At 43.4% G+C, this 12311-nt stretch overlaps 1 protein-coding gene across 4 annotated transcripts in view; it reads right to left on the bottom strand.

Annotated features, from left to right (window-relative positions):
- Positions 1-12311, bottom strand: part of USP13 (ubiquitin specific peptidase 13) — a 127874-nt gene that overhangs the window by 45405 nt on the left and 70158 nt on the right. For all 4 annotated transcript variants that reach the window (XM_060172009.1, XM_060172010.1, XM_060172011.1 and 1 more), the window contains exons 9-12: positions 9964-10035; positions 9513-9606; positions 2595-2720; positions 55-208 (exon numbers count right to left, since the gene is read on the bottom strand). In XM_060172009.1, coding sequence (XP_060027992.1) covers positions 55-208; positions 2595-2720; positions 9513-9606; positions 9964-10035 — 446 coding nt within the window. The remainder of the gene's footprint in view (positions 1-54; positions 209-2594; positions 2721-9512; positions 9607-9963; positions 10036-12311) is intronic.

The raw sequence follows: 12311 nt of genomic DNA, 5'->3' as shown, positions 1-12311 counted from the left end.
CTGAGTCCCAGGGCTGAGTGTTGGCCCCGCTTCCCACACCTCGGGAGCCCTTACCCTTGTTGGTGGCTGCCTCCATGGCCACTGGCAGCTGCATCAGGTAGTCCACCCTCTCTGTATAGCGCACTTTTCGGGTCTGACAGCACTGAGTCCGTTCTTCCACCAGGAAGCGAAACACATCGCTTGGGTTTTCTGAGCCGATGCGGTTCCTCTGAAGGTCAGATCATGACAAGTTAGCACACTTACTCATAGGAAGTCATTAAAGAAAAAAAAATCCACACAAAAGCAAATGCAAGTGCTGATACCACCGTGGGTGATCTTTACTTTCTTCTTTGTGCTTACCTGTGTTTTCCACAAAAAACACTTTTATAATCAGAAAAGAAAAGGGGGGTTTCCTGGGACTAAGTTTATTTCTACTATTACACATTCACTCCAGATAGGCCAGCTCACCAGGCTGCCTGATGAACAGGAAAACACTGTGGGGGCTTTCTAGAGTCTGAAAATGGTTAGTAAATTAGAGCTGATCATGTGAACTAATACTATACAACCATTAAAAAAAAAATCAAAGGACACTCAAAGGGACATATGCACCCCTGTGTTCATAGCTGTATTATTCACAATAGCACAACAGATGATTGGATAAAGATATACTCCATCTAATACTACTCTGCAATAAAAAAAAAGATACTGTGTCCTTTGGGACAAAAATGAGTGGAAATGGAGGTGATTGAGACTAAGTGAAATGAGCAAAGAGATGAAAGACAACTACCAGTTGGTTTCACTCATATGTGGAACCTATAAAACTCATACACATGAACTTGGAAAGAAGGAAGGAAAGAGAGAAAGAAAGAAAGAAAGAAAGAAAGAAAGAAAGAAAGAAAGAAAGAAAGAGAGAAAGAGAGGAAAGAAGGAAGGAAAGGAAAGGAAAAAAGAGAAAAGAAAGGAAAAGAAAAGAAGAGAGGAGAAACGAAAAGAAAAGAAGAGAAAAGGACAAAGTGTTTGTGAGAACAAGACTTTGTTACAAGACTTTGTGAGAACTTTGGTGGTTATTTTGGGGAGGTGAGAGCGTGGGGACACAACATTTGGAGGTGAATGTGGTGTCGAACTATACACTGTAATCTTAAAATATTGCAACCCACCATTAACCACAAATAAAAAATGGAGAAAAAAATCACAGGAAAGAGGCTGACCAAGATAGAAGGAAGGAGCTAAAGGAGACAGCCCAAAGAGAAGGGGGGAAAAATAAAAAACTCCCCATGAAATATTAAAGTCTTTACATGATTATATATCTTTTAAAAATGTGAAGTATGGGAGTCGGGCTGTAGCGCAGCAGGTTAAGCGCAAGTGGCACAAAGCACAAGGACCGGCATAAGGATCCTGGTTCGAACCCCGGCTCCCCACCTGCAGGGGAGTCGCTTCACAGGCGGTGAAGCAGGTCTGCAGGTGTCAATCTTTCTCTCCTCCTCTCTGTCTTCCCCTCCTCTCTCCATTTCTCTCTGTCCTATCCAACAACAACAACAATAATAACTACAACAATAAAACAACAAGGGCAACAAAAGGGAATAAATAAATAAATATTTTTTTAAAAAGTGAAGTATTCAAATATGCAATAATATGGCAAAAGATCCACAGTACGCTAACTGGAAAATGTTGCTTACAAAATAGCACCCAACAGGGGCTTGAAGGTAGAGCTAACAAAATACCAAAATGACTCATAGGTTAGACACCAGAACATTATCACTGACTATACTGGCAGGAGTTGATATTGTGGGTAATCTTTCTGTTCTTCTTTGTGTTTACCTATGTTTTCTACAAAGAACACTTTTATAATCAGAAAAGAAAACTTGTTTTCCAAGGAGCATAGAAGAATTCATTTAGTAACGAATTCTCAGTGACTGTTTAAAGCCACAGCACTGAAAGTGCTTCGATTCTACTGTGAGCCAAGTGTGACCTTCTCTGAGGGGTGGCAGGAGGACATTAAATGTCACATGGGGCTGTCAAGGAACTTGTCATGGAGATATAAAGCGAACTGGAGGGTCGGGTGGTTCACCTGGTTGAGTGCACGTGTTACCATGCACAAGGACCCAGGTTCAAGCCCCATACGTGGCCACCTGCAGAGGGGAAGCTTAAAGAGTGGTAAAGCGGTGTTGCAGGTGTCTCTGTTTTTCTTTCCCTCTCTAGCTCCTCTTCTCATCTCAGTTTCTCTCTGTCAAATAAATGTATATTAAAAAAAAAAAAAAACAGGTGGGCTGGGAAGACAACATAATGGTTCTACAAATGACTTTCATGCCTAAGGCTACCAGATGGTTTGAGGTCCCCAAATTCAATCTGTAGCACCACCGTAATAAAACAGAGCTGAGCAGTGCTCTGGTCTCTCTCCCTTTCTTTCTGTATCTCTCTTATTAAAATAAATAAACAAACAAACAAATAAGCATTTTTTAAAAAACTGATGTGTGAAATCACCGACAAACAAGCCTAAACCACGTGCAAATTACATGGAGAACAAACAGACCCACAATCCCTCAGAAAACACGTAGAGATAGCTCTCAGTGGGCTGAGCAGAGAGAGACTTAGAGAAGCCAGAGAAACCAACTCACCTCTACCAGATTCACCAGGTGCAGGAAAAACTCCTGGGCATCCTGCTGTCTGTTGGAGGAGAACTCCGGGTGGCTCTTACTGACAAAGGCCTTAAACATGCGTGGAGAGATCCCATTCTGTTGAGGCTAAAACATAAAAAGATGACTCAGTGGCAAAGAAGGCCTTGGGTTTGGTCCCCTCCCCAGCAGTGCTCTGCTCTGTCTCTTTCTGGCCCCAGGTGAGCCATGGACAGGGGGTGCCGGGGCTCTGGGGCATCAATTCCCCTAGTGGGGGTTGTATTGTTGTGTGGAAAACTGAGAAATGTTATGCATGTACAAACTATTGTATTTACTGTCAACTGTAAAGCATTAATCCCCCAATAAATAAATTTTTTAAAAAAGAAAGTGAAATATGTATGGGAAATACATGAAAAAAAAAGAGAGAGAGAAAATCAATTCACAGAATTTTTTCTCTTTTTTTCATTCCCAAATCACTTTATTGGGGGAAATAATAATCTACAAGATAGTTGTTGCCACATGAGTACAGCTTCTTATGCCTTGCGACAGGTCTTTCTTCCTTCCTTCCTTTCTTTTCTTTCTTTCTTTCTTTCTTTCTTTCTTTCTTTCTTTCTTTCTTTCTTTCTTTCTTTCTTTCTTTCTTTCTTTTTATAAAAAGGAAACACTGACAAAAACCATAGGATAAGAGGGGTACAACTCCACACAATTCCCACCACCAGAACTCTGTATCCCACCCCCTCCCCCGATAGCTTCCCTATTCTTTATCCCTCTGGGAGCATGGACCCAGGATCATTGTGGGTTGCAGAAAGGTGAAGGTCTGGCTTCTGTAATTGCTTCCCCACTGAACATGGGCATTGACAGGTCGAGCCATACTCCCAGCTGTGGAAGGTATTTCTGTGCCCTGTGATATTCCCACCACCAACTGAAGTCTTCCTCCACTGGACCCCTGGACACCCTGCCCTCTCAGTGTCCCCCCACCTGCTCCTTGGCTCCCCTGCCATAGCCCATGGCTAGTTAACTTTCACTCTGAGCTTTTTTCTTTGGTTCTTTTTTTTTTTTTTTTTTGCCTCCAGGGTAATCACTGGGGCTCAGTGGCTGCACTACAAATCCACTGCTCCTAGGGGTTATTTTTTCCCTTTTGTTGCCCTTGTTGTTTATCATTGTTGTTGTTATTGCTGTCGTCATTGTTGGATAGGACAGAGAGAAATTGAGAGAGGACAGGAAGACAGAGAGGGGGAGAGAAAGATAGACACCTGCAGACCTGCTTCACCACTTATGAAGCAACCTCCTTGCAGAAGGAGAACCGGAGGTTTGAATTGGGATTCTTACACTGGTCCTTGCACTTGGCACCATGTGCGCTTAACCTGCTGGGCTACCGCCCAAGCCCCTTTCTTTGTTTCTTTATCAATTTCCACCTATGAGAAAGGTCAGCAGGTTTTTTAGTTTTATTTATTTATTTGTTTATTTTTACTCTGCCACCTACCTGGGTTTTCCCTAGGACTACACACATGATTCTATTACTCCCAGTCACTATTATGCTTTTTTGGGGGGTTGGGAGGTAATGGTTTCCAATACAGTTGTTGGTACATGGGTACAACTTCTCATTTCACCAAATTAGGTGTCTGCAAAACATTTTTGCCGGGCTAACTTCGCGGGCGGAAGAGAGAGACGACCAGGGACTCATGGTTGAGCGGTACGCAGTTCAGTCTTTACTCATGTGGAACGCAGCGCAATCTAAGCTATCTCTAATCACAATCCTGTCCTTATATATCCTGAGGCAGAAGTGTCAGGTCCGAAGAAGATATACGTAGGATAGGGGGTGGGGAGAAGGAAAAAGCATGCAAAACAGTGAGGATTAAACCAATGCCCTGGAGGCAGGGTGGTGCTTAGTTAACAGTGGTTATGTAAATAGAATACAGTGTTAAGCAGGGGGGATTAAACCAATGAAACAGAAGGGGTCTTAGAAGCAGAATTTAGAAGCAGACCAACACATTTTCACTCCCAACTTAGGTGCTTGTCCACCATCATGCACCAGGACCCCAAAGCCCCACCCCATGCCCTATCCTCCTTCCCCAGAGTCCTTTACCCCAACCCAGCCCAGGTTTTAATTTCTGTTAGGACGGAGAGAGAAAGCGAGAAACAGCTCCACCACTTGTGAAGCTTCCTCTGCACACAGTGCTCCCATGTGGTGGCTGCAGACTCGGACTTGGGTCCTCAGGCATGGAAAACTCTTCCATCTACCAGAGGAGCTATCTCCAGGCCTCTAAATTTACACATTGTGCACATAGTGTGAAGCACTAGGACCGGCGAAAGGATCCCGGTTCGAGCCCCCGGCTCTCCACCTGCAGGAGTGTTGCTTCAAAAGCAGTGAAGCAGGTCTGCAGGTATCTTTCTCTCCCCCTCTCTGTCTTCCTCTCCTCTCTCAATTTCTCTCTGTCCTATCCAAAAACATGAATAAGAACAGCAGCAACAACAACAATAACAGCAGCAACAACTACCACAATGGAAAAAAGATGGTATATATGCAAAAAGACTTGAATGCTTGAAGGACCAAAGGTCTCAGGTTCAATCCCCAGCACTACCATAAGCCAGAGCTAAGCTGGTAAACAAAGAGAAACACATGGTCAATTCAAGTTCTGTTTCAGACAGAGGACTCACTCGTTTCCTACCCAGCAGCCCTATAGCAGGCTAGAGATGCACTGTACCACCACCAATCACGTTCAAGACTCTCTCCTCAAGCTCATCAGATGACAGCACCTCTCAGGAAAGCACTTTACCAACCATCTAGGGCAAGGGTCACACTCAAACACCAGGTGTGCCAGGCAGGTCATGACTCCCAGAGGAGGTGCCTGGAGCCAGCTGTGGACCACATGTCCCACGCACAGGAGAGTCCAGCCAACTGCCACCTCAGGGTGGGCCGGCCAGAGGTCATCCTGAGTGCTCACAGCAGGCTGGGAATCAGACATCTGTGTGTGTGTGCTGAGCAAAGCACACTGGCAGGCCAGCTATGGCCCAAACGCTGCAGGTTTACACACTATGGGCCTGACAGAGCAGTGGGTCCCCCCTGAAACCCTGAAGCCCTGAACCATGGTGATCACAGACACGGCAAAACCATCACTAAATTCAAAGGTAAAGAAACAGCCGGAGCCCCCCAATCATTGTTTACAGGCTGAATAAATACTGAGCCTTGTTCGTGTAAGTACTTTTGTACAAATGGTGAAGCAGTGCTGCAGGTGTCTTTCTCCTCCTCCATCTCCCCCTTCCTTTCTCAATTTCTGGCTGTCTCTATCCAATAAACAAATGTTTTTTTTAAAGTACTTGGGGGGGTGGGCAGTGATGCACCCAGTTGAGCACACACATTACAGTGCATGAGGACAGCAATTCAAGCCCCCAATTCCCATCTCCAAGAGGGAATCTTTATAAGCAGTGAAGCAGTGTTGCAGGTGTCTCTCTGTCTCTCCCTCTCTATTTCCCCCTTCCCTCTCAATTTCTCTCTGTCCTAATCCAAAATAAACTTCAGATAAATAAAATAAAATAAATAAGTACTTGTAAAATAATAAAGTGTATTGAGTGATTAATGCTGAAGATCAAACTCAGGACCTCAGGCTCTCAGGTCCAATGTTTTAGACACCACACCATCTGCCGGTCCACAACAAGTATTTTTCCCCCCAATATTTTAAAATGAAAAAACAAACTTTTAGTTTGAAGCATCACTAAATTGATGATTTTTCACTTTAAATTTTCTCACATGAGGAAATTTTCTCACATGAGGAGACTGCAAAATTTCCACCGCCTTCATGCAAGGTACACAGATTTCATTCACATGAGAGAAAGTCTATTTGCAAGTAGACCACTAATGGCCAGCATCGCCAGACCAACTATGCCACTCATTGGCTGAGGCCGGAAGACTACAGGACTTGTCTGTGGTCACACAGCTTCCTCATGTTCAGGAGAGAAAGTTAGGCTCCTGAATTCCAGTATGGACTCCTCCTCCACTAGGAGAGTGGACTCTGCCAAGAGGCTTCCCGAGGGGAAGGCACACTGCCTATTTCCTTTCTCTTCTTGCCCTCTGTCCACAGCATCAAATCAAGGATGATTCTTAAGCAATGATTACTAAAGTCATGGGCTCTTGGAACATACCTAAAATAGACTTCCTCGCATCTTTCCACCCTAAGGTCCCTATTCTCATCTGCTCTATTCCTAATTTTGGTTCCTGTTTATTAAACATTGTCTTGCTTTTATATCTTACTGCCTTTCAGCCACCAAGTTGCAGGTGCTATGATGATTCCATCCTGATCTCTCTAGCCAGATGACCTCACCAATGTGTCCTAGAACCTCACCTTTCCAGAGTCCTACCCCACTAGGCAAAGATAGAGACAGGAAGGGGTATGGATTGACCTGCCAATGCCCATGTCCAGCAGAGAAGCAATTTTAGAAGCCAGAAATCCCACCATCTGCACCTCAAAAAGAGCTTTGGTTCATACTGCAAAAGGAGTAGGAGTAGGGGAAGAAGACCAAAGGGCTCTGAGTCTCAATTCCACCAGGACCCAAAACATTTGTCACCAGTAATCTTATGTCTGTACCATCACAGAAAAGGAAGTGAATCTGGAAAACATCAGAGAAAGCCAGACACTGTTTTCTTATAAGAGAGGAAAAAAAAAAAAAAAAAAAAGGAAAGACACTCAGAAGTAGTAATGAGTGTAAGTGTGACTAAGAAAGGACGTGAAGGCAGGACTGAAAAAATGGGCAAAGTATATATATAGATAGATATAGACAGTAATAAAGTCAACCATATCTGCGACCTTGGGAGAACTACTGCAGCTTCCAATAGATAAAACGGGGACACAAAACTCTGGTGGTGGAAACATTATGAAATTATACTGCTATCATCTTATAATTTTGTAAATAAATATTGAATCACTAAACATATATATAGACATATATATATATATATATATATATATATATATATATATATATATATATATTATCACTGACTTAAGGTGAGGAAGACAGCATAATGGTTACACAAAAAACTCTCATGCCTGAGGCTCAATAGTTCCAGGTTCAATCCCCTGCAACAGCATAAGCCAGAGCTGAGCAGCACTCTGTTAGAAGAAGAAGAAGAAAAAGAGAGAGACTGACTTAAGATGAGAGTATAGAAGTCAAACCATGGAAAAAAGAACTGGGAAACCTGGCTTGCTGAATCAAGACAGGGTCCTCCGAAGGCAGATCCACTGTTGAGAAAGGTGGACTGTGCAAAACACTCAGAACAGCTGCAGAAATGGGAGTCAGCCACCAAACGCAAATGTGGAAGTTAAGTGAGCAATGGGTCGGTAAAGAGTTCACCTGCGGGGTCGGTAAAGAGTTCACCTGCGGGTCCGGCAGTAGCGCAGCGGGTTAACAGTGCACGTGGTGTGAAACACAAGGACTGGCGTAAGGATCCCGGTTCGAGCCCCCCGCCCCCCCCCCCCCCCCCCCGCTCCCCACCTGCAGGGGAGTCACTTCACAGGTGGTGAAGCAAGATTGCAGGTGTCTATCTTTCTCTCCCCCTCTGTCTTCTCCTCCTCTTTCCATTTCTCTCTGTCTTATCCAACAATGACAACATCAATAACAACAATAATAACTATAGCAACAAAACAAGGGCAACAACAACAAAAAACAAAACAAGGGAAACAAAAGGGAAAATAAATTTAAAAATTTTTAAATTAAAAAAAAAAAAGAGTTCACTTGCATAGTGTGCTGCTTTGCCATAGGGGAGACCCAGATTCCAGCCTGACCCCACCACACTGAAGGAAGCTTCGATGCTATGGTCTGTTTCACTCTATCTATAAAAGAAAATAATACCAATGGCAGCACCAGATGGTGAGTAGCACCTTGGAGTTGTGCCAGAGAGCAGCCCAGGGAGAGCCAGGGATTCATTCCCCAGGCACATGGAAATGCAAGACTAACTCCTAGGAGTCAGAGCACATCTTTCAATGACTGTACCAGTTAATGGGGACTGGATGGTCAACTGGATTTCCCAGGCTTAAGAGTCCTTACAAAGCCCTGATAGCTGACTGGCATTGCCCAGCCCTCTCAGAAATCCAGAAACCTCTACTCGGGAGAGGACTTGGAACATGTCTGCTGTTTATCAACAGACAGCCTTTCAAGAAATGCTACCACAGTTAAGACTTAGATTATGTTACCTCCCCCAAAAAATGTGTTACCAACAAAATATTTATTGGGTTGTCAGAAAATTCATGATGAATTTCTTCTATGTTTTCCTTTCTTTTTAAAATATTTTATTTACTTATTATTATCTTTTTATTATTTTTATTATTATGTTTTTAAAATATTTTATTTACTTATTATTGGATAGCTACAGAGAGAAATGAAGAGGGAAAGAGATAGAGAGGGAGACAGACAGAGAGACACCTGCAGGCCTACTTCACCACTCATGAAGCTTTCCCCCTGCAGGTGGGGATGGGGGGCTTGAACCTGAGTTCTTGTGTACCTGTAACATGTGCGCTTTACAAGGTGTGCCATCTCCTGGCCCCCTTCTATGTTTTTCAATGCAAAAATGTGTCATGACTTTTCTGACAGTCCAATACAGCCTTACAAAGTTTAGTCCATCCACTGCAGCTCTTACATACAAAGAAGAGTGTTTCTCAAGACTCGGTTATAACAACTAATGAAAGAATGCATCAACAGTCCAAAAAGCCACTGTTTTTGAAGTTCCCACCCTGGTGACTTCTTACCACAGGTTTTCAGAGCACACAGACAGACAGTACCTGCGACTGTAATATTGATAAAATACATAGCTATTCCGCTGGCTTGCTAAATTTACAGTCCTCAGTCACCTAGTCAGAGGAGATTCCCGGTTAGCTGGCAAAGCTCCCTCCTCCCTACACATCGACATGGCAACACACAGACACATACCTTGTGTTCCTCCTTCATCACCTGTTCAATGAGCTCAGATTTCACTGGAGGTTTTGAATACTGGCCTGAGAGAAGGCCGTGGCCAAGTTTAGTCCTGGGAGGGAGGGAAGAACAAGATAGAAAGGACAGTTATCTCCCCCTAGAGATATTATTTTTTTCTCATGCGTATCACATGAGTACTGCTGCTTTGGGGAGGAACAATTATTCACAAATAACTTATTTACTGGGGTTTTCTCCCACATTAACTCCATTTCCAAAATGCCCTCAGTACTTTACAAGTAGCTTAAATGTCGTAGGAAAGTAACAGATGCTCATCTTACAAAAATTTTTACAATATGTAAGATTTAAAAGAGAAAGAGAGAGAGAGTACTGCCCTTAATTCTGTATCCTAGACTTAAGTACTACAAGCACTTTTGTTGGAGTTTAAAGAAAAAGAAAACAAGGTACTTACATCTGTGTGTTGAAATCTTGTGTTGGATCTAACGGAGAGTGGTCAAATATTCTTGGAAGATTTCCTACATACCTAAAATACAAGAAGCTACCATCAAACCAGGAACTGAGAAGACAGTCAAAACAAAGCACCGCCCAGGCTAAAACCTACTTGCCACTTGTTTGTTTTGCCTGTCAGGACCTCATGATTCCACTGCTCCAAGCCAACTTTTTGTTTTCCACTTTCAATTTCAGATAGAGAGACAGAATGGGAGAAAGAGAAGACAGACACCACAGCACCACTCCACCATTTACAGAATTTATCCCTGATGCTGTGAATTGTGCTGTCCTTCTCTCAGACTTCACCCTCTGAACTTGCAAATCCTAGGAAGAAGAATCCAGAAATATCTGTATTCCTGGCTTGTTACATGCTCTGTTTAGGCTGAAGACCTCTTACCACAATCCAGTGCTGTCCCTTACTCCACAATGCCCTTGTTACTTTCTCTTCTTGCTACCACAGGGCAGGGCCAGCTCACTTCTACTTCCATCTTTTTCCTGGTTCTCTTTCTCCACTGGCCTTACCCCCCTCAGAGCATTCTTTTTCTTCTTCTTCTTCTTCTTCTTCTTTACTGGGGAATTACTGTTTTACATTCAACAGTAAATACAATAGTTTGTACATGCATAACATTTCTCAGTTTTCCATATAACAATACAACCCCCTCTAGGTCCTCTGTCATCCTTATTGGACCTGTATTCTCCCCCACCCATCCACCCCAGAGTCTTTTATTTTGGTGCAATACGCCAATTCCAGTTCAGGTTCTACTTGTGTTTTCTCTTCTGATCTTGTTTTTCAACTTCTGCTTGAGAGTGAGATCATCCCATATTCATCTTACTGTTTCTGACTTATTTCACTTAACATGATTTCCTCAAGCTCCATCCAAGATGGGCTGAAAACAGTGAAGTCACTGTTTTTAATAGCTGAGTAGTATTCCATTGTGTATATATACCACAACTTGCTCAGCCACTCATCTGTTGTTGGACACCTGGGTTGCTTCCAGGTTTTGGCTATTACAAATTGTGCTGCTAAGAACATATGTATACACAGATCTTTTTGGATGGATGTGTTGGGTTCCTTAGGATATACCCCCAGGAAAGAAATTACAGGATCATAAGGTAGGTCCATTTCTAGTCTTCTGAGAGTTCTCCAGACTGTTCTCCACAGAGGCTGGACCAATTGACATTCCCACCAACAGTGCAGGAGGGTTCCTTTGATCCCACAACCTCTCCAGCATTTGCTACTGTTATGACATTCTGTTTATGACATTCTCACAGGAGTGAAATGGTATCTCATTGTTGTCTTTATTTGCATTTCTCTGACAATCAAAGACTTTGAGCATTTTTTTCATGTGTTTCTCAGCCTTTTAGATCTCTTCTGTGGTGAATATTCTGTCCATGTCCTCCCCCCATTTTTGGATGGGGTTATTTGTTTTCTTGTGGTTGAGTTTGGCAAGCCCTTTATATATGCTGGTTATTAGCCTCTTGTCTCCTCAGAGCACTCTAAAAGTCACCTGGAGGGCTCCAGGTGGTGGCTTACAATGTGTGAGGGCCCAGGTTCAAACCCCTGAACACCACATAGTAGCACCATGCAAAGAGGAAGTTTCACAAGCAGTGAAGCAGTGCTGAGGTATCTGTCCTCCTTCCCTCTCCCCTCCCCCCACCTTTCACTCTAGCTATTACATAACTTATTTGTTCTTTCTTATTATCTACTTCTCTAGAAATGACATACTAGAACGTAATCTAAACACTAGATCTCAGGGGCTGGTAAGTGGCTACCATGTAGAGCAAACATATTGCCAAGAGCAAGGATCTGAGTTCAAGTCCCTGGCCACCACAAGGGGGAGCATCTGAAACTCTGTGGTCCCAGGTTCAATCCCCAGCACCACTATAAGCCAAAGCTTAAAGTACTCTGATCTTTCTCTCTGTATCTTTCTTTCTCATTAAAATAAAATAAATAGAATAAAGGAAGGAAGGGAGGAAGGAAGGAAGGCTGAGGGGTAGATCTTGGAGGTGGCACCCTCAATGCATCACATATTACCACGCACAAGGACCCGGGTTCAAGGTCCCTGTTCCCACCTGCGGGGGTGGGGGGGGGAAGCTTCACAAGCAGTGTGTGTGTGTGTGTGTGTGTGTGTGTGTGTGTCTGCCTGCCTGCCTGTCTACCACTTTATCTCTCCCTTCCCTCTCAATTTTTCTCTGTCTTGATCCAAAAAAAGAAAAGAAAAGGAAAATACTAAGCACAGGAGTGATGAATTAGTCATCACTGGGCACCAAGTCCCAGCAATAACCCTGATGGCAATTAAAAACAAGAAA

This window comes from Erinaceus europaeus, chromosome 14 (genome assembly GCF_950295315.1).
Source record: "Erinaceus europaeus chromosome 14, mEriEur2.1, whole genome shotgun sequence".
NCBI classification, from domain to species: domain Eukaryota; kingdom Metazoa; phylum Chordata; class Mammalia; order Eulipotyphla; family Erinaceidae; genus Erinaceus; species Erinaceus europaeus.
The sequence above is the reverse complement of the archived record's forward strand: the minus strand, read 5'-3'. Positions and strand labels throughout refer to the sequence as shown.